The sequence below is a fragment of the Octopus bimaculoides genome, chromosome 7, assembly GCF_046866305.1.
Source record: "Octopus bimaculoides isolate indiv1 chromosome 7, ASM4686630v1, whole genome shotgun sequence".
Lineage (NCBI taxonomy): Eukaryota > Metazoa > Mollusca > Cephalopoda > Octopoda > Octopodidae > Octopus > Octopus bimaculoides.
The window spans coordinates 39093735-39117649 of NC_142934.1; the positions used below are offsets into that span (position 1 = coordinate 39093735).

Below are 23915 nucleotides of genomic sequence, written 5' to 3' on the forward strand. Positions count from 1 at the left end.
GCTCGCTCTGGCCCGGTAATGGGCCGAGAAGACGCTGTCCTTAAAAAGGTCAGGTGGAGGTGGCGAACACGTACATCGCGTCCGTCATCTACTACCGCCTGACCGTCGTGCCTTGTGCCGACCCTACCATCACCAAACTGGCACGCATTCTCTTCCGCTTCTTGTGGAAAGGATGCGTTCCGATGGTCAGGTGATCCGTTTGCTGCCAACACCCGTTAAAAGAAATGTTGGGCATGCCGTGGTTGATGATGCGCAGACACGCGCTAAGACTGCGACATCTCCGGCTCTACGTAGAGAACGGTGAACAGGTGTGGCCGTTTGTGAGGCGCGCTTTCCTGCAGCTCGTCTCCATGACCGAACTGCAGTCGTGGATCAAAAGGAAACCGAGGAAGCGCGAATGGCACCGCGAATGTCGCGTTGCTCTCGAGCAACTATGCCGTCTCGGGTCGACCTTGTGCGACTGCAACACAACCAAAGCATTCTATAAGGGATTAGTGGTGGCGGGGGGGGGAGGTACGACGACGATCTCGGGGTGAACCTGGGCGTAGACAAGGAATACCTGACCCGCCTGTTCAAGACGACTTTCGGGTCGGGACCTATGGACAACTTCCAGAGATTCCTGACCTAGCAGTGCAATCGAGAAGCGCTACCGGTTCGTGATAAGTTCTACAGACACGGCTCGAGAGACATGGAGTCGACCTGCCCGAGATGCGGTCAAAGCGACGAAACTGTTTTGAACGCTCTCGTACAGTGTCCAACCATTTCCGACTTGTGGGCCTATGTGGAACGACTGCTATCGCGTGTGGGACGAGTCAGTTTATTAACCGAGTCTATCGTAAATATTGTCGCACCTCCTCCCTTGAAACGGGAAGGAAGAGCCTTTTTCATCGTACTTGTGGCTATAGCGAAAGAATGTGTATGGTGGACACGTCGGAAGGTCTAGAGACAAACATTTTCCTCTCTGGGGAATCTCTCATCAACTTCTTCAAGTATAACACGAAGAGGAAGGTGAGAGTAGAGAGGAAAGTTTTGTCTAGTGAATGTTTCAAAAGAAGATAGGTAAATATAACAAGGATGGCACGTGTGAATGACGGAGTCACCTTCAGCATAATCTTATGAACTAGAAAAAGAAAGGAAAAAAGAGAGTCACTTACTGCAATGTGTTTTTTGCTTGACGTTATTGCCTGAGGTAACGTGGTCTTTTCCGTAGGCTTTTCTTTCCACGGATAAATTTAATCTGTTTCCCATTTTACACTATGACACGTCTGTGATACACGATCCCTGTTGATCGTTTTTTTTTTTACCACGTTCCCTTTTGATCGAAATTCTACTCACCTTCCCCCCCCCCCCCAGCTCTACTTTGTATTTTGTCCGCTCTGTGTTCAGCCCTGTGTGGCCAGTAAAGAAACATATCTATCTATCTATCTATCTATCTATCTATCTATCTATCTATCTATCTATCTATCTATCTATCTATCCCTCTATCTATCTGTCTATGGTGGACTCTCCTGTCGAAACGACTGACGAGGTCTCTTCAAATTCTTACTGAACAACCTGAATAATGGTTTGTTTACAGAGATAAATTGTTTTTGCTGCACATTAGTTCATTTCCTCCATCAATTTGACATTGCCTGTACGGGTGCACGGTGTGCCATACGTCTATATGTCAAAGTAAACACAGAGCAACGTGAAAGGATGTTTTGCTCAAGAACACAACGTATTGCCCGGTTCTGGAATCGAAACCGCGATCATGCGATCGTGAGTGCAACACCCTAACCATTAGGTCATACATTCATATGTTTGTACGCATAAATACATACATTTGTAAACACACATACTCGCACACACACACACACACACCATGTCATTAAGTCAAAACCTGCTGAAGTGAGTACATCACATGTATAGTCAACAGCGAAGCTTGTGATATAAAATTAGACGAAGAAATCCTGAACAGATACTCGAATGTTCAGCTGCTTCATGTGAACCAAGAGTGAGTGGACTGACCAACTTAGGCGGGGGCGTGGAGGAGAAATATTCTTCATGCGAGCAGAAAGCTATGAATGTGTACCTACTGTGCCAGATACAGAATAACAACAACACTGACAAGCCTCTCCTGGATTTGGAATGAATACATCACATCCTATCTCGAAGACTACACCTTACCTATCCAAGAACAAGAGATTGCTACTAAATACCTAATCAACAAAAGATGCCTCTATATCTCCGTGCTGTGTGAGAAAATACTAACTGAAGCAAAAGTTGTGTACCGTTATAGATATCAACTGCTCAGCTGATGTGAATATCTGATAAAAAATTACGGAAAAGGGGAATGCCTATTGAAAAATAATGAGAAATTTACAGCCCTCATATCCAGCGCTTTTTGTAGCGCGTTGATGACACTACAACGAAAGTCTTCCCGATTAAGCGGGAATGCTCCGATCGGGTGATGCGCAAGTTCTCCCGTCGGTGTAAGCCATAGCGTTACTTCGTTCTTACTTTCCCGTAATGTTTTCTTGGCAAGGATATTGGGTGGTTTGCCATTGCCTACACCAACTGATTGTCCAGTGATCCACAAAGAGCTCATCCGTCCTTCGACAGGTTTTGTTTTTAATCCTGCTGGGTGTCCAGACACCCTCCTCACAATAACACCAAGCTACTCAAGTAGGAGAACCGGTTTAGTCGCCGATCATTCGACCATGGAACAGGTGGTACTGGTTTCCATGATGTTAGTAGCAGGTCTCATTTACGTAAAACCTTGCAACTGCTAGGTTTCTCCAGAAAAGAACAGCAAATTAATTTGCATTCTCCAGTTACAATCGACTTGAGGTACAGTTAAAATTTGTAAAACATTCATAGGATTCTTTATCGAATGTTTCTCTAGGCTGAACGCCTGTACACTTTCACATGTCCACATAGAATACTCGCACCAAGAAATAGAAAAACAATATGCACAGTTGTGTACTAAAATGACATACGCACCCACAATAAGAGTGCAAGTTTATCAAAACGCATACACGTAGGCACACACTCACAAACACACACACACATGCACATATCAATCAATAAGCACAAAACTCAATAGTTGACTTGACTTAAAAGAACCTTGCAGTTTGTTAGTGACTAGCTCTGCAAAGGATAAAAAGCGTCCATTAATTTCAAAGTAAACAAAAGTATTCTGTACATACTCTTTTACTTACTTAACATTGCATAACAAACTAGTAACGAAAGCCCGATGTCGAAGCTCCACTCAAGCGGAACGAAAGTCAGTGTGTATGCCAGTTATACTTAAATAGATAACTACTGCCTGATTTTTACATTTGCTTCTCTTTTGTTATCAGATGTTTTATCGATCAGTTATGTTTGATTTATCGATCAATTACGTTTGACTTAGCCTTTCATGAATACCCGAATATCGTACAGATATTTAACTCTTTCTCATTCAAACATTTAACATCAATGAAAAAAAAAATAAATAAATAAAGGCTTAAAAACAAAACGAAACAAAATACGCGAAGTCACTTCTATGTAATAATCAGCTTGACTGTTTATTCTTGTAATTTGATACTCTAACGATCAGCTTAACAAACCCTGACATGTCGAGAGGCACATACATACAGGCACACACATATACATACACGCATACACCAGCCAATTTCTATACAAACATTCAGACATGCAAATACACCTGTCGACACATATACAAGCACACATGCATGGTGCACACAAACACACACACAGAGACATTATTCATATATACATAAACACACATATATACATGTATACATGCATACTCAAGTGCATACACAGATACGAACAGATGTACGCCAGAAATCCACATACATACATACATACACACACACACACACACACACACACACACACACACACACACACACACACACACACACACACACACACACACACATATATATATATATATATATATATATATATATATATATATATATATATATATCACTCCATCCAGCAACGAATTTCAGACTCGTGTCGATATTCACAGCTTTGTGCACAGCGTTAGGTTGTGTGCGCTTTTCCGCGACACTCCACCTGCATCTAATGAAGAGGACTGCTTCACCGACCTGGGCCGCCGACCAACCCTATGGACGCCAGCTCCTGGCCAGTTCCAAGCAGTTGATCTTTTTGCGGGTGCCTGCCAGCGCGCTGTGGACCGGTTTAATTTTTCCCAGGCGCCCCCGTCATCTGAACATCTCTCCAGCCGAACTCGCGGCCCTTCGATGTCTCCGACGCCGCACTGACATCATCATAAAACCAGTCGACAAGGGTGGAGCCGTGGTGGTGTGGCGTGCGGACCTCTACAAGGCAGAAGCTCTCCGCCAACTTCAAGACACCTCCTTCTACTGCCCTCCGACCGCACGCCCAGCTACCAACAGACTTTGTCCTCCACTATCCATGGCCTCATCTCCTCCTCCCGTCTTCCCCCACCGCCTCCAACCTCATTGTCCGCACCCCTCGCACCTTGCCCCCTAGCGGCTTCCTTCCCCTCTCACATTCAGGACACCAACCACGCGCTTCATTTGTTCAACTCTTTCTCTTGCTCCCTCTAAACTTCTACGTTGAGGCCCAAATATTCTCAAGTTTCACTGGTCCCACTTCCGAACTATACAGCCGTTATATTGACGACTGTATCGGTGCGACCTCACTCTCCCGCGAACATCTAGACTCTTTCCTCTCGTTTGTCAAATCTTTCCATCCTGCCCTCCACTTCTCCTGCACTATTTCCGACACCATAATTGCCTTTCTCGACATTTCGGTCAGCATTCATCACTCCACTCTCACCACCTCCATCCACTACAAACACATAGACTCACACTCATACCTCAACTTCTCCTCCATCCACTACAAACACACCAAGCTCCCCGTCCTCTATTCCCAATTCCTCCATCTACGCAGGCTCTGCAATGACAACCATGACTTTGAGACTCAGTCTCAACTCATGGCTCACCACTTCATCCTACGTGGATACCCCTCACCACTATCCACACCACCCTTACCAGAGCACGTTCCATGGACCGTGCATCTGCTCTCTCCCCCGCATCCGCTCTGCCGTCTGCCGTCTCCCCTTTCCCCTCACCTACCACCCTACCACCGTACCTCTCCAACGCATCATTCTCCGAGCCTTCCGGAGACTCCAGTCCGACCCCTCCACTTCGCACATCTTCCCTAACAGATCCCCTCCTTCAAAGGAGCCCACAGCCTACGAGACCTCTTGGTCCACAGCTTCTTTCCTAACTTAACCTCCCAACTCGGCTCGTTCCCCTGCTCCCGCCCACGCTGCCGCAGTTGCCCTCACTTCTCGAACACCACCCTCCTCACCAGCACCCATCATCGACCCTATCATATCACCGACTCCTTCACCTGCACTTCTACCAGTGTCATCTACTGCATCTCCTGCTCTCTCTGCTCTTCTCTATACATCGGGAAAACGGAACACCGCTTGGCTGACCGGTTCGCGGAACACCTCCGAGACATCCGACTCGGCAATGACAGCCCGGTCTTGTGCCATTTCCGCTCTGCTGGTCGCTCTTTGCAACACCTGCCTGTGTTCGGATTGTCCTTGCACAGGGGCCATCAGGACTTCCGTTTGCGCTGTGAACAGGGATTAATCTTCTCTCTTCGCTCCTTTGCGCCACATGTGCTCAACTCTCCTCCCCTCTTTATATAACCTCCTCCCCTCTTTATTTAACCTCCTCCCCTCTCCTCTCTCCCCTCACACCTACTTCCTCCTACCCACCTCTCCTCTCTTGCTCCGACTCCTACTTCCTCTCTTCACTCCTACTCTCCTTCTCTCTTCTCTTCACTCCTACCCACCTTCTTCCCCCTTCATCGTCACCTCTCCCTCGTAACCCCATGCCATCCCTACACAATTCAACTCCAACTTCCCTATCCATCTCACCCCACCTCTACCCCACCCTCAGACTACCCACATATCCCACCTCTACCCCCACCCTCAGCCTAACCTACACCCACCCTTGCTTTCTCCACCCTCGCCTCTCCCACCTCCCAACACCATCACACCATACCACTACACCATACACCACCATACCACACAAAGCCACATCACATCACATCACATCACATCACACTGGCACTGACCACTTCTCAAATACACACACGCACAGGTCAAGGTCACCACCCCTCTTCCACACGCACATACATACTCACTTATACACACGCACGCGCACCTTCGTTTTGGGATCACCACTACTTTATTATCTCCCCTGCTTCCTAGCTCTCCTGTGTGACCCCTCTGTCCGGCATTCACCATGATAGATCGCTAGCCACTACACATTCTTTATTTTCTCTCCTTGTTTCTATCTGTGTTCCTTTCTGTGGAAGAGCGTAGGCTCGAAACGTTTGTATATTACGCCAGAAACCCACATACACACATAAATACATACATAAATACATCACTAGACGCGGCCTTGCTGGGGTAACGCCTCGAGGAAGTTTTTAGTCGAATGAATCGATCCCAGTACTTATTATTTTAAGCCTGGTAGTTGTTCTATAGATTCTTTTGCCAAACCGCTAGGTTACGAGGGACGTAAACATAGTAGTACCGGTTGTCAAGTGATGGTGGGAGACAGACAGGCGCAAACACACACACACACACACACACACACACACACACACACACACACGCACATGCGACGGGCTTCTTTCTGTTTCCGTCTACCAAAGCCACTCACAAAGCTTTGGTCGATCCGAGGCTATAGTAGAAGACACTTACCCAAGGTGCCATACAACAGGACTGAACGCTGAACTATGTAGTTGGGAAGCAAGCTCCTTACTGCAGAGCCACGACTGCGCCTGTTATTGTGTTATGCATACATTACATAATAAGCCTGATATTCTTCGAAGGCATCGAGGAGAAAAGCCATACACTGTTGTGCAGTTTAGCTGCTCAATAGATGTGAGCGTCGCATCAAAAATTGAGGAAAAGTTGAACATTTATGGTGAACTAATCAGAAACTTGTGACTCTTATATCCAAACAATAGATTTTCATTTGCACCAATTATTATACGTATGGGCAGATTTATATAATAAAAGTTTAAGAAATGTTGGGTTTCTCCAAGAAAGAACAAAGCAAACTGATTCGCATCTTCGAAATACAATCGATTGGATGTACAGTGAAATTATGTAAAATGTTGCAGGTATCCTCCGTTTGAGTTTCCTCGAATAAACATAAGCCCTAAATCACGTGTGCAATAGGCTTACACATAATATATACATAATCCATAAATAGTAATGACACACACACACACTTGTGTATTAAAGAAACATGCACACCAATTCCATGAGTGCAATTTCATCCACGCATGCGCATACATGTATGCACATACCAGCAAAGTATATCTCAAAACTATTTCGCTAAAACAAAAGAGCTTGTCACTTTCTTAGTGAGTGGCTTGAATTCCCACACATACATATATTCTCACAAAATTGTTTACATATATGCATACATATATTCATACGCACCTACACACACACACACACACACACACACACACACACACACACACACACACACACACACATATATATATATATACATATATATATATATATATAGACACGCGCAATCACATGCACACATATAGATATGCATTCATTCACATAAACTTACGCAAATAATACATACATATATACATACATACACAAACATACACACATAAAACCATAAAACTGTGATCCAAAATGGGAAACTCCATGTGTCAGCTGACCGCCTACTAAATAAAACCTTCGTCAAATTATATCTTATCATATTCCTAGAATGACAGCTTTGTTTGCCGGCATCAATGAAGTTGATAGGAATCTAACGGTGGATAAACTGATTGTTTTAGCTATTGTAACTCAACACCTGACTTAAACATGACTTTTTAGCTACTGTGTCAATAAAGTCGGCATAAATACAAATTCTTTTGAATATTTCGTCACAACACATGACCTAAACATAAACGTTTAGCTACTGTATGTCAACACATGGCCTAAACATGACATTTTGGCCACTGTTTCTCTACACATGATCTAAAAACATGTAAAACATGTCTGGACGAAGATTCTGTGCATGAAATATCGATTTTATAACACTCTAAACTGCAGTACGGTAATATTGATTTATAACACGCACAAACATGCATTTGTACATAAAACCATTTACACACTAACATACAGACATATATATTTATATACATACATGCAAACATAAAAACATGTATGTATACTTACATACATACATGCATATGTATATACATACTGACGTAAGTACATGCATACTAACATACACATGTAGATGTATAAATGCACACATACATACATACGTCCATACGTACATATATGCATTCAGCATATGTACACATATGTATGTACATATATACAAACATAATTCAAGAATATTTGTGAAATATTCTCGTCGAAACATCTGTTACGTTCAGAAATAGCAGACCTAATTTATTTGTTTTGGACAAAATGCCGTGCACAGCCACGTAGGTCCTACAGATCAGAATATTTCTTCCAAAACAGGGAGAAAGAGAATATTTCCAGACGACTGCTCCGAAACCAGCAACTTCTCTCCGAAACCAGCACCTTCTCTCCTCAGATTATAAATTCACATTTCCACATATTGGCGCACTTGGCTTTGTTAGTGAATATCTAAATGATAAACTGAATATATTATTGATGAGTTTATTAATTTATCAATAATGTAAAAACACATATATATAAATATATATAAATATATATATATATATATATAAATATATATATATATATATAAATATATATCAGTTGCAGCCAGTTTTTTAAGATGAGAGGATGTAAACTCTGTTTGACCTTTTTTCTCCTTTCCTTCTCTTTTTCACTGCCCCCTGACGAAGTATTGACTCCGAAACGTTGAATATTCCACTCCTCACGGCAAGTTAACTGTACCCCTTGTACCCCTTTCACTTTCATATATATATATATACATATATATCACCATCATCATCATCATCGTTTAACGTCCGCCTTCCGTGCTAGCATGGGTTCGACGATTTGACTGAGGATTGGCGTACCAGAAGGCTGCACCAGGCTCCAATCTGATCTGGCAGAGTTTCTACAGCTGAATGCCCTTCCTAAAGTCAACCACTCCAAGAGTGTAGTGGGTGCTTTTACGTGCCACCGGCACGTGGGCCAATCAGGCGGTACTGGCAGTAGCCACGCTCAAAATGGTGCTTTTTACGTACCACCTGCACAGGAGCCAGTCCAGCGGCACTGGCAACGACCTGGCTCGAATGTTTTTTTTTACGTGTCAACGGCACAAGTGCCAGTAAGGCGACGCTGGTAACGATCACGCTCAAATGGTGCTATTTACGTGCTACTGACACGGAAGCTAGACAGCTTCTCGGCAATGATCACGCTCGGATGGTGCTCTTAGCGCTCCACTGGCACAAGTGCCAGTCATCGAATTTGGTCCAATCACGATTTCGATTTCACTTGCTTCAACAGGTCTTCGCAAGCTGAGTTTAGTGTCCAATGAAAGAGAGGTTGGCATGGGTGCCAGTCGTCGAATTTGGATCGATTTCATTTGCTTCAACAAGTCTTCGCAAACAGAGTTTAGTGTCCAATAAAAGAAAGGTACGCATAACTGGGCTGGTTACACCTTTGGCAGAGGCCTCGGATTATGGTCTCACTTGGCTTGCCAGGTATTCTCATGCACTGCATATTTCCAAAGGTCTCGGTCAAGAGTGATTGCCTCGGTAAGGCCTAATGTTCGGAGGTCGTGTTTCACCACCTCACCCAGGTCTTCCTGGGTCTACCTCTTCCAAAGGTTCCCTCAACCGCTAGGGTGTGGGACTTTTTCACAGAGCTATCCTTATCCATTCTCATCACATGACCATACCAGCGCAATCGTCTCTCTTGCACACCACAGCTGATGCTTCTTAGGTCCAACTTTTCTCTCAAGGTACTTACACTCTGTCAAGTATGGACACTGACATTACACATGCATCGGAGCATACTGGCTTCATTCCTTGCGAGCTTACGCATGTCCTCAGCAGTCACGGCCCATGTTCGTACACATGCATCATACAGTCTGCCTTTTACTCTGAGAGAGAGGCCCTTTGTCATCAGCAGAGGTAAGAACTCTCTGAACTTTGCCCAGGCTATTCTTATTTTAGAAGCTACATTTTCAGCGCACCCTCCGCCGCTACTAACTTGGTCACCTAGATAACGGAAGCTATCAACTACTTATAGTTTTTCTCCTTGAAATATGGCAGAAGTTGTTTTCTGCACATTTTCAGTGTTTTTTGCTCCTGAACATCTGCCACATACAAAAACTATCTTCCTAGTTAGCCTTCTTTGATATTGCTGCACCTCTTACGTGTCTATAGCTTACACTGGGTACATCTTATAGAGTTTCTATCTACGCCTTTTCTACAGATCGAGCAGGGCCATCCACCTGAAAGGGTTTGTGTTTTGTCTACCTTCCTACTTATTAGGACTTTGGATTTAGCTAGGTTGACTCTAGGGCCCTCCGATTCTAGTCCTTGCTTCCACACCTGAAACTTCACCTCTATTTCTGATAGTGACTCAGCAATTAGCGCAAGGTCATCAGCATAGAGGAGCTCCCAGGGGCATCCTGTCTTGAATTCCTGTGTTATTGCTTAGAAGACTATGATAAATAGGAAGGGGCTGAGGACTGAACCTTGGTGGACTCCTACCTCTACCCGGAATTCTTCACTGTACTCGTTGCTAACCCTCACCTTACTGACAGCGTCCCTGTACATGGCTCGCACAGCTCTCACTAACCGTTCATCTATCCTTAGTTTCCTCATTGACCACCAGATAAGAGAACGGGGGACCCTGTCAAAGACTTTCTCCATGTCAACGAAAGCCAGGTACAAGAGAGGTTTATCTTTGGCTATGTATTTCTCCTGCAGCTGTCTTACCAGAAATATAGCATCAGTGGTGCTTTTCCTTGGCACAAACCCAAACTGCATCTCATCTAAACTGACTCTCCCCTAATTAGTTGGGTATGACCCTCTCCGTGATTTTCATTACCTGATCCAACAACTTGATACCTTTGTAATTATTCATATCTAATGTATCACCTTTACCTTTGTAGCAGTTGACTACGGTGCTGCTACACCAGTCATTGGGTATGACTCCTTCGTGTATCACCTGGTTAACAATACGGGTGACTAGACTATAGCCGACACTGCCAGATATTTTGAGCATTTCTGCAGTGATTCCTGATGGGCCGGGGGCTTTCCCTATCTTCATGCTCTTAATTACTTTATCTACCATGGTACTGTCAACTCGGAGAGTTGGTCCCTCTGTTGGGTCGACATTCGACAAACTCTCTTTCTCCCATTCATTCTCTTTATTGAACAACCTTTCATAGTGGCGTTTCCAAACCTCTCTCTTTGCAGCCTCGTTTAGTGCAAGTGAACCATCATCCATGCGGACACATTTCTCTCCTACGACATCACGATTATCTCTCACACACTGTCTTGCAACACGAAATACCTCAAGTCTTTAGTCCTCACGGCACAGAACATTGGCAAATTTTTTTCTTATCTGCTTCCCCTCTGGCTAAATAAACCTGTCCCTTAGCTTCCCTTCTGGCAGTCTGATACAATTCCCTGCTACCACCATTCTTCGAGTCCTTGAAAGCCTGTTTCTCTTGTCTAATAGCCCTGTCAACAACATTGTTCCACCACCACGTAATGTTGGGTCGAGAGGGGACTCTGCATCATCCACAGATCTGGTCAGTGGCCCTCAGCAGGTTGTCTCGTAGAAACCTCCAGTTGTCTTCTACATCGTGTGAAGCTATATCCCCTTCTATTTCGTCAACGGCTTCAAGTAATACGTCTCTAAATCTCTGTCCATTCACAGGATCCTTAAGCTTCCAGACCCTTCTTTTCCATGCTGGTTGTCTTCTGGGCAACCATTTAGCCCTGATCCTGAAGTCACCTGGGAAGGTTTTGGCATTTATAAGCAGCCATCTTTCCCTTTTCATGGTAAGGATGTAGTTAATTTGGCTAATGTGTCTGCCAGAATGGTAGGTGACTAGGTGACTGGCAGGTTTCTTGAAGTTAGTATTGCAAACCATAAGGTCATTTGCATCGCAGAACCCCAGCAGCTTGGTTCCCTCCTCATTGCGGGAACCAAAACTATAGCCTCTATGTACGCCATGGAAGCCCCCTGTATGTTGTCCAACATGTCCATTGAAGTCACCAGCCACAAAGAGAAGGTCCCTATCATTCGTCACCGAGGTAGTCTGCAAGAGGGTATATATATATATATATATATATATATATATATATATATATATATGTATGTATGTATGTATGTATGTATGTATGTATAAACACGTGTCGTAACATTGCATTCGATTTTGCAGACTGACTCACTTTGGGGATGGGGACGTGTAGAAGCAATTCCTTATTCAGTATAAAACATTGATTACAAAATCTTATCGCCCTGAAACACTCAGCCGAACATTATTTTATGTGTGTGAAGAAATTTGTGTCAGTAAAAATATAGAGTAAAGTTGATGGGTTTAGATATCATTTATCTTTTACTTGTTTCACTCATTAGACTGCGGCCATGCTGGGGCACTACCTTGAAAAATTTTAGTCGAATGAATCGAATCGACACAGTACGTATTTTAAAAAAAGTATTGGTATCTAATCTATCAGTCTGTATTGCTGAACCGCTAAGTTTCGGGGACGTAAACACACCGCCATCGGTTGTCAAGTGATGTTGGGGGACAAACACAATCAAAAACAAACACACACATACACATACGAAGGCTTCTTTCAGTTTCCGTCTACCAAATCCACTCATAAAGCTTTGATCGACCCGAGGCTATAGTAGAAGACACTTGCCCATGTGGTTGGGAAGAAAGCTTCTTACCACACAGCTACGCCTGTGGCTATAGGCCTATGTTTGTAAATCCGAGAAATATTTCAGAATTGACCGTGTATCTGAGTGGTAGGAGGATTTTTCATGTTTTTATTTCTATGGATCATAAATATTGTCTAGTTTAATGTGAATATGATACTAACTTATCATTCGTAGATTTTCCGTCCAGGAAATTGACTACAGCGCTACCAGCCCGTAGTTTAATCTCAGAACCTCCGAGCAGCAAAATTATAATCTTTCTCTGCTCGATAATATTTGGAATAACCAGGAGGAGCTTCGATCTACCTTGATAACAAAGTATACAATGGCGGTAGCTGAGATCTTGGGAAAATTACAGATGATGATAGAAGAGATTTCTCTCAAATAATCTCAATTTTCTAAAGTGGAAGTTGGCATAGCCAAGTACATCAACTTAACAATTTAGCATAACCAAGTATATCAACTTAACAATTTAGCATAACCAAGTATATCAACTTAACAATTTAGCATAAAGTATATGACAAAAACGTATTGAAATTTCAAACTTAAAGCAAGAAAGGCGAAACTAAATTGACGCTGCGCAAAGCCATTTCTTTTTCTTTTGCAGAGAATCAGGGAAGTCGATTGGCTTCAATAGTAGCATGACAAATGAAAGAAATCCGGTATTGACTTAAGTGATATTTGAACTCAAGACTGGGAGGTTCAACATTACATACTGTTTCAGCATTTTCCACAGTTTCTTCCATGTAACGTGTTTAATTGTTCAAGTTTATCTTACCATAAAATCGACTGGTTACCAATTGATGAAACTGGGAGATAATTTACATCGGAGGGAAGAAGAATTGTTCACAATAACTTCATTATTGATTCTAATCTCATCAATCTAAAACCTATAACAGGGATTTTTTCTGAAGTAAAAAAAAGTGATCCGGAAAAACAAAAAAATGAAATATCTTTTAAAAACATGAGTTTAGTAGAATGGATCAATCCCGTTTACAGTATTACTATTTCACCAACTCTGAAAGGATGAGATTTGAACATATAATGTAACCAGAAGTACAACGCAACCTGAGGTTTTTATCCCAATATTTTATTATGTCAGTTTGTAAATTGTCTTCCATTATTGTTTATGTTGTTGCATACCCCTAGGTTAGATCTGATCCTGTAGACCTATGTTCAAAGTCGTTTTGATGGCAACTGTCTGATTTTATTTATCTAAGGTTTACTTTATTTATTAAGCAGTCGGTTGTAACAACTGGAATATTTATCTACCGTTTCTAGTAGATCGTGTGACTAGAGGATCCGCGGTTGTCTGGTACAGTATAATTGATTCCTAACTCTGGCAGATGGTGACATATTTGCAAGGAAGACATAGTTTGATCCATATATGTTTATTTGATCGACCTCGGAGTTGTGACAGTCATACACGAAGAGGCTTGGAACCAGCGCTCAAAACATAAAGGAACATAACACAATAGCGCACCACTGATTCAACACCTGAAAGCAATACTAGGAAGCTGAAGGTTAGATTATTAAACTTTACAGAAAAGGAGAGGAAAGTGAAATAATAAGAAATGGTAATGACTTACTGAGCCCTGGAGAAAATCAAGCAATAGCTCTTTCACGTCAGATTTATTGATGTGTAATACATAATCCTTCGAACATTTTACCGCTTCGTCTATCTGAACCGATCTATTAAAGAAGAAAAACAGAGAGGTGTATATTATACAGACACACACACACACACACACACACACACACACACACACACACGCAAACACACGCACACACACACACACACACACACACACACACACACACACACACACACACACACACACACACACACACATATTCGCTATGATAGATCGATAGCCACTACACATTCTTTATTTTTTCTCGTTGTTTCTTTCTGTGTTCCTTTCTGTGGAAGAGCGTAGGCTCGAAACGTTAAAGACGTTTTCACTTCCGAGCGTTATACTAATACATCTGTTTGTTGTCTACACCACCTGTCTTCGTCTTTTGTTTTTTTGTGAATTCTCCCTATACATATGTATATGTATATCTATACATACATATATATATATATATATATATATATATATATATATATATATATATATATATATATATATATATATATATATATATATATATATATATATATATATACACATATATATACACATACATACACATATATATATGTGTGTGTGTGTGTTTATGGGTAATTCAATTTCGTCTCTTTCAACACAAAGAAAACAAAAGTAAAACAGCTTAAACTGCATTTCAACATCAACACCTACTCAACAGAATATTAACCCATGAAATTCGTTTCACCAAGAAGTTTCCTGTAGATGTCGCCGCATATATGTTCAAGTTGAACATAAACAGCATCAATGTCACCAGTCTGTGACGATCTATTATTGAAATAGATACTGGCCCTTCCACTACCAGTCGCTGAGGTTCTGAGACTCTTCCAATGGGGTACTACTTCCTCTTCCTGATGAAATCATCAAACGGATAAATCGGGTGTTTAATACTGGGACTTCATTTATTGTCCAGTAGAGTTATATAATAGTTTAAAGCTCATCTCTAGTAATATGTAGCCTTTATACAAATTCGAAGAGATCACGTATACAAACGCACGCACAAAACGAACATTTAATTAATGTAGTTTCGATATAGTCATTGACCACGGTCAGTATAGTGACGAAATTTCTCAACAAATTTCTTATTGAGTTTAAAAAACGTGAAGGGTAGTGATATTTTACGAACCTTAATATTATGAAAGAATATCCAAATGGAGATATGGTTAATTTGATTTCTAACATTGGTATAAGACCTCAGATTTTGTTGATAGATACAGCGATTATATTGATCCACAACTTAACTGGTAGTAATTATTTTATCGATCTCAGAAAGCAGATAAATAAAATCAACCTTAGCAGGTTCTGAAATCAGTAGGTTTAACTAAATATCCTATGCTATTTTGCGCACCTAAAGATCAGTAAACCTGTGAAAAGTATATACACCATTCCCCAAACTTCAGGAGCTGAATCAGCACAGCAGGCCATTGAAACATTCGTAAGTTATGAGGTAATGTCATTGTTTACAGCGTTGATTTGTTACAATATTGTCTTGATTTTGGCTACTAGGCAGACATGACCATTTTGGGAAATAACCAAATTCATTTCAATCACTCTCCTTTTACATTGAAAATGGAAAAAAATACATGATACATGAGATAATGTCATCCTCAATATTCATAAACATGAATTGTCAAGGCCAAGGTACTTTGGTCATAAGTATGTTCAATGCAGTCGACCTGGGTCTAAACCACAACGTATCCAGTACTCTATTAACTAGGCCAACTACGATGTAATAAACTTGGTAAAAATATTGCTGGGAAATAAAAACTTGAATAAGAAACCAATATTAACTGTATGAAACTATAAATTTGCTCAACTGGTGTTACATAACGGAGATAATTTCATTTCTAGTTTCTAAATTGTTTTACATCGTGGTTCACTCGAGATCAAATACAAAACATATGCGTTTCTGAGTTTATATTTTAGAAAGAAAAAGAAAAACGAGAAAGAAAAATGTAACTGAAAATGAAAAAAAAAATCCTAATGTGTTTCATTAATAAACTTGTATAAAACTTGCATAAAAGCTGAGTTTGGTGGTCATTCATGCAAGTTTTTCTATATTGGAGCAGCCGTACGATGAACAGGCTTTTATCCCACCGTCAATAAGAGTATATTTGAAGGCAGCGAGCTGGCAAAAACGTGAGCACGCCGAGCGAAATGCTTAGCGGTATTTCGTCGTCTTTACGTTCTGAGTTCGAATTCTGCCGAGGTTGACTTTACATTTCATCCTTTCGGGGTCGATAAATTAAGTGCCACTTACGTACTGGGTCGATCTAATTGACTGGCCCCTTCCTCCAAAATATGTGTGTGTGTGTTTATGTATAATTTATTATTATTGCTTTTAATCAACAAAAAACTACCAAAGTTACTCAAGGGCTATACATTATAACATACTTTACACATTATAGCATAAATCCACCATTTTCAGGTTAAAAATTAATCATGTATAAACAGGCAAGCTAAAACCTTCAAGATGACCTATTTAACAACTAGCATGATGAATACACGGTATTTTAAACATAGCAATCAAATTCATAGAGAAACTGGAGATGTAATCGAATATTCAAGGAGAAAAGATACCAAAACGATCATGATTTTCAAATTATCATCTGAATTATTTTCTAACCCTGACCTGCTGTCAAGAAGAACAGAAAGCAGTCACACCGTCACAACAAATCTAGAAAGATCAATGCGATGAAACATGAGACAAGGAAGTTACTGAATGACATCGTGAATGAAATCGATGGCTTTATCAATTTTCATACATGCAAATTCACTCACACACATACGCACGCGCACACATACATATCCATACATACACATAAATTCATATATGAGTGTGAATAAAGTTATAAAGTGTATGAATAAAATGCATGAATAAAGTGCTATCGAAACAACTGTAGTAAATTTCAAATCCAAATTGTGTTCTACTTTTATACCTAAGCTGCATCTGGAATTAACCTTGAGTCGTATCAACGCTTTATATTGTTTTAAGCACCTATTTATATATTAGGTCATCCTATAAATAATGCAGTTTTTTCAATTGCATTAGCTAAAAGTCGGCGAGGCGGGGATATACTACCTGCATCATCTTGCAATAAAAACAGGTAATAATTTTACCTTGTCGACCAAGTAAAATTTGATAGAAGAAAACTGTACAGAATCCTTTCTGAGAGACTGTTCCTGTTCTTAGATGGTATACGTAATATGCTGCCCAACTAGCCATAAGGTGTCATTATTGATGACTACTTTATTATAAGAATTCAGGCAAGTTCTCAGATTTGAAGATTACTTTCTATCTTCCTCCTAAAAAGTATCATGGTGGCAGTCATTCCTCTGTCTGAGCTATTAAAGAATAGACATGGAACAGGGCCTGGTATCTTTAGCAAGTTAATGACGCCAGTTATATTTCCATATCATGGTAATGTCAGTTTTTCTACAAGAAATAGATTCAATTTCAGATATAAAAAAATTAAAATCTACCCACAAGGTACTTAACCAAATAAAAACACACACATAATAAACACATGCCTATGCACTAACTTTTTCGCACGTTGTTTATACACACACATATATGAACACACACACACATATGCATACATACATGTGCATATATATGCATATTTTGTATGAAGGATTGCTTTAAGACACATGACGAATTTTTAAAACTATACCTGTTTAAATATCATAATTGCATAGATGATACAAAAAATGTGTGTACATAGATACAAGCATATATACACACGTATATATATATACATATATGTGTGTGTGTGTGTGTATATATATATATATATATATATATATATATATATATATATACATACATACATATATATACATATCCTCATTTGCATAAAAGAGTAACAGCTGTGACAACGCCAACAGTAACAACACCCAACAACATAAACAGGGGTATTATGGATAGCAACGTCAATTACAACAGCTGCGACAATAATAGCGAAACTAGATTCCAAACAAGAACAGCAATCAGAGTTACTTTTGCAATCGAATCGATAAGGCAGCAACAACTACAGATACAAAAGAAATAACAAAAACAATAGCGTCAGATTAACAACAAACACAAATTCTTGTTGTTGTTGTTGTTGTTTATTATTATTATTATTATTATTATTATTATTATTATTATTATTATTATTATTATTATTATTATTATTATCATTTTATGTTTGACTTTTGCTTTGCATTTGTACAAGTTGGATCCAAGTCTCACCCAGAGACTATTATTATTATTATTATTATTATTATTATTATTATTATTATTATTATTATTCAGTGAGTGAGAGAGCAGTGTATGCCATCAAAGTGACACTGGGTTACACATAATGACTACCCGTCTGATAAGGGTTCACAAAGCGCATGCATCACAACCATATGTGCGCGACATGGGGATCTCATATTAAGATAAATAGCGCATGACCTTGCAGGTGGGACCTAGTTAGAATTTTCTTCAGATCGAGTTGCCCATCCCGCTCAAAAGGTCCCTGATTAAGGGTTGTTTAAGGATGTTGAATTAAGCACCCATGTTTTCAGAGGTGAATTATCCAAACCCCAAAGAATTCCTCTCAACATATGGCTATCATGTTCCCTCACTACATCTGCTCGGGATCAGAAAAGACCATGTCGTCAGTCATTAAGGGACATGCTTAACGGGTTAAGCAAATCTGTGGTATTGAGCAGAATATTTGCTGTAGCCCATCTTTTATACCAAGATGGAACAATGTACATGATAACACTTCCAATCAGTTAAGATCAGAAGCCATAAGAGCTACTACCTAGTACTGCATCAGGCCATCATCATCATCGTCATCTTCTTCTTCTTCTTCTTCTTCTTCTTCTTCTTCTTCTTCTTCTTCTTCTTCTTCTTCTTCTTCTTCTTCTTCTTCTTCTTCTTATTATTATTATTATTATTACTATGTTATTTTTTCTTCTTCTTTCTTCAAATTTTCTTCCATTTCTCGATGAGTGTTTTCCGTACACCTAGGGCAGAGAAGCTCATTGTATGCATTCTCAGTTTACACACGCAAATTCACAGGTATCTAAAAAAAAAATTAATAAATAATTAAATTCATGAATGTATGTTGTTTTCACAGCGATAATGCTCTTCTCAGTACATGAGTCGTTCCAGTTAACACAACTTCTTCTTCTTCTTCTTCTTCTTCTTCTTCTTCTTCTTCTTCTTCTTCTTCTTCTTCTTCTTCTTCTTCTTCTTCTTCTTCTTCTTCTTCTTCTTCTTCTTCTTCTTCTTCTTCTTCTTCTTCTTCTTCTTCTTCTTCGTCGTCGTCGTTGTCGTCGTGGTGTTTATTAGGTAGTATGATTTCTTGTTTGTATTTGTCAGCTTCCTTAAATACTGAAAACAGTTTTTTTTTTGTTCTGCTCGTGTTTTATGGCTGTTTGTATTAGTTTTCCTTGCTTCTGAAGTAGGTATTTTTGCAGTCCTATGGTGGTTATTTTATAATAGTTTTCCAGCTGTATAAGACCCCTACCACCTTCTGTACGTTGTATATATAGCCTTTCTATGTCAGATTTTGGATGGTGCATCCTAGATCCTGTCATTATTTTTCTTGTTTTCCTGTATTATTATTATTATTATTATTATTATTATTATTATTATTATTATTATTATTATTTTATGTTTGACTTTTGTTTTGCATTTGTACAAGTTGGATCCAAGTCTCACCCAGAGACCTCAAGAGACAACAAGTTAGAAGTTCATGTAGGTGTTATGCCTAGGGTACCATATATTTGGATTTGTACAGTTTTGTTCAAGTGAATGTTTAAGAAACCATAAGAAAATTATGTTTGCTTTAAAATTTGAGATCACATAGACAGTATTTTACGTAGGATATGGGCAGTTCCCATGAGCACTATCTTTTGGACTTCAGCCATTTTGGGGTTTCCTGGTATCTGAGCTAGGTAGTAATCAGCCCGTTTCGCTGTCATTCCCAGGTACAATAGGTATTGTTTTCGTCTTCAGATTCCACATTTTGCTAATTTCTATTTCAAGATCTTTATATTTGCTCAGTTTTTGGTAGGTCTTGACAGATACGTTTATATCAATTGGGACAGTCATATCAATGAGGAGGCATGATTTTTGTCTGAAGTCTTTCAGTATGATGTCTGGCCTATTTGCGTCTATCTTTCTGTCAGTTTGAATGGTGAAGTTCCAGAGGAGTGCAATGTGATCATTTTCAAGTACTGGGGGTGGTTTGTGTTCCCACCAGTTTTTATCATGGGGCAAGTCCAGGTTTTTGCATATTACCCAGTGAATATATTGTGCAGCTCTATCATGCCTGTTGAGATACTCTGTAGGCGCAAGCAGACTGCACATGGAGACAACATGATCGATGGTCTCATTTTGTTGTTGGCATATACGACATAATGGGGAGCTGCCGTTCTTTAATATGTTGGCCTGGTAGTTCTTTGTAGGTAGGCATTGATCTTGGGCTGCTATGATAAACCCCTCTGTTTCTGATTTCAATCCAGAGGCCATTAACCATTGGTGGGTAAGGGCTTTGTCAATATCTGCATTATTCGCTCTCTTTGGGTATTTGCCATTGAGAGGTTTTCCATGCCATTTTTCAGTCATAATAGCTAAGGCAGCAATTTTAGCACGGGTTTTCAAGCGCTTAGCTTTTTCTGTAGGTGTTTCTAGTTCGTCTAATTCTTGAATTTGTTGCAATTGGAATTCACTTAGATATTCCTTTGCCTGTTTTGTTACTGAGTAAGATGCTTTCTTGCTTTCATATTTTAAGACAAGTTTAGCATCCAGTCCTCAGAGTTTTTCATATAGGTGTCTAGGCCAATTGTGGCTACCTTCATTGATAATGCCAGCTGTAGTAGTCCTCGACCTCCCTCTTTTCTTGGCAGATAAAGACGTTCTATATCTGCCTTAGGGTGGTGCATTCTATGCATTGTCAACAGTTTTCGTATTTTTCTGTCAACATTACATATTTCAGTAATTGACCAGTTAACGATGTTGAAACTGTAAGTCACGACTGGTATGGCTAGAGCATTGATCGCTTCGATCCTGTTTCTCGCGTTCAGCTCTGTCTTCAGTATTGCTCTCACCCTGCGATAACATTCTCTTCTGATCCTTTCCCTCATCACTGAGTGCTTGATATTGTCCCCTTCAATTACCCCTAGGTATTTGTAGCTCTCCGCTGGTTCTAACTCTTTTATGACATTTTGCTGGTCAAGGTTCACATTAGATGTATTTGTCATTTTTCCTTTGATAAAGATAGCTTTTGCACATTTATCAAGGCCAAATTGCATCCTGATGTCATCACTGAATTGTTTAACAATCGCTAGTAGGCCTTTGAGTTGTTGGTCATTTTTTGCAAAGAGCTTTAAATCATCCATGTAAATGAGATGATTTATATTTTTATCAAATATTTTATAACCATACTGTGCATCATTGAGCAATTTTGAGAGCGGTATTAGGGCTAGACAGAAGAGGAGTGGTGATAGTGAGTCACCCTGGAAAATGCCACATGAAATTCTTACATCTCCAGCATTTAGAGATTCATTGTCATTGTTCAACATCAGTGTGGTTCTCCATGATCTCATACTTACAGATAAAAAGTTTCGCAGAGTAGGAGCTATTTTATACATTTCCAGACATTTCCTAATCCAGCTATGTGGTAGGCTATCAAAGGCCTTTTTATAGTCTATCCAGGCTATTGACAAGTTTTTGTGTCGCTTGTGACAATCTTCTAAGATCATCTTATTGATGAGTAGCTGATCTTTACAACCATAAGATCCACGTTTACATCCCTTTTGCTCATTAGGGAATATGCTACTTTCTATTAAAAAACTATAGGTGTACTCGGTTAGGACAGATGTTAGCGTCTTATACATTGTTGTTAAGCAGGTTATGGGGCGATAATTTTTTGGTTCGTTTGTTTCCTCATTTTTTGGAAGCAGGAATGTTAAACCATTAACTAGCCAAGAGGGCATCAAACTAGGATTTTGCAAAACATCGTTGTAAAGTTTTGTTAGTAGTTCATGGCTTTCTGGGAAGGCATTCAACCAGAAGTTAGGAATTTTATCCTTTCCTGGAGACTTCCATTTGCTTGACCTCCTGAGAGCAGATCTTATATCTTCTACCCTGACCCCCTCCCACTTTTGCTCCTCTAAGGAGTCTAGGTCTGTAGCTATTCTATCAATCCAAGGGGCCTTTTCATTGTGTGTTTTATCTTCTGCCCAGATTTTATTCCAAAATTCTTGCACTTCTTCTTTTGATGGGACAGACTTTATTGTTACTGGTGTTTTCCCTATCTTCCTGTAGAAATTTTTGGGGTTATTTTTGAACATGTTATTATCTCGGAAGAATTTAACACGCTTATCATACCTTGCTATGCGGGCAGCTTTAGCACATACCTTTTGCTTGATGGTTTCTATGGTGGCATCAATGTCAACTATGGTTTTCATGTTATATTTTTTCTTTAGTTTTTGGGTCTTTGTAGGTTTGATACTCTTGTCAAATTTAAGGTTTTTCAAACATTCTATGTCAGATCTAAGCAGCTTAATTTGGTGTTGAATGCGTTCTTGCCAAGAAGGCTTTTTGTGGGAGTGTTGTCTTTTTCTAATCTTTTCACCACATAGAATCGTTGAGATTCTTGCGGATGCATAGTACAGGTGGTTGAGATCTGTAATATCAACATCATTAGCTGAAATTATATCCTTAAGTGCAAGGCGGATTTTACCAATTATTTTCAGGTTTTGGTTAGAATTGCGAATTTTGGGGAGAGTGTCGCGTTCATTCATACTAGTTTCTTTAATTTTCAGCCATTCAATCATGATTTGATTTTTTAGATCATGTAGTTCTGTTGCGTCGATTTCTGTATGACTTCCTTCATCTATTTGATTTTCACCTGCCTTAGTGTTTATGGTTGGTTCAGAGAGTATTTTATTTTGCCTATCAGTTACCTTAACTCTTTCAATTATTACTGTATTTTCATCAGCCTTGGGCTGGTTTATAATTATTTCCTCTGTAGTATCTTCTTTAGCTGCAGTTTCATTCTTTTTATCCTTTACTGCTTGCTTAATTTGGTCAATCTCTACTTCAGTTAGTAATTTTTTTTTTATAATGTTTCTTCTGACGTTGGCAAGTTTATTACTGTCTATGTAGGGTCTTACTGCAAGGTGTTTCTGTCTCCAGTTTAAGTAGGTTTGTACAGTATTAGATTTATCTGTAGGGAAATATATGGCACGGTAGAAGGCTCTAAGAACTTCTTTATTATCTTCCCTAGACCATTTTTCATTCTTTTTCTTTTGGTTATTTGATGACGAGCATGGATGGCCATCTG

General features: G+C 39.9%; 1 protein-coding gene across 2 annotated transcripts in view; it reads right to left on the reverse strand.

Moving 5' to 3' along the window:
• The window catches only part of LOC106883978 (transmembrane channel-like protein 7), a 141887-nt gene that overhangs the window by 67634 nt on the left and 50338 nt on the right, over positions 1 to 23915 (reverse strand). For both annotated transcript variants that reach the window (XM_014935137.3, XM_089355230.1), the window contains exon 5: positions 14521 to 14623. In XM_014935137.3, the coding sequence (XP_014790623.1) occupies positions 14521 to 14623 (103 nt within the window). The remainder of the gene's footprint in view (positions 1 to 14520; positions 14624 to 23915) is intronic.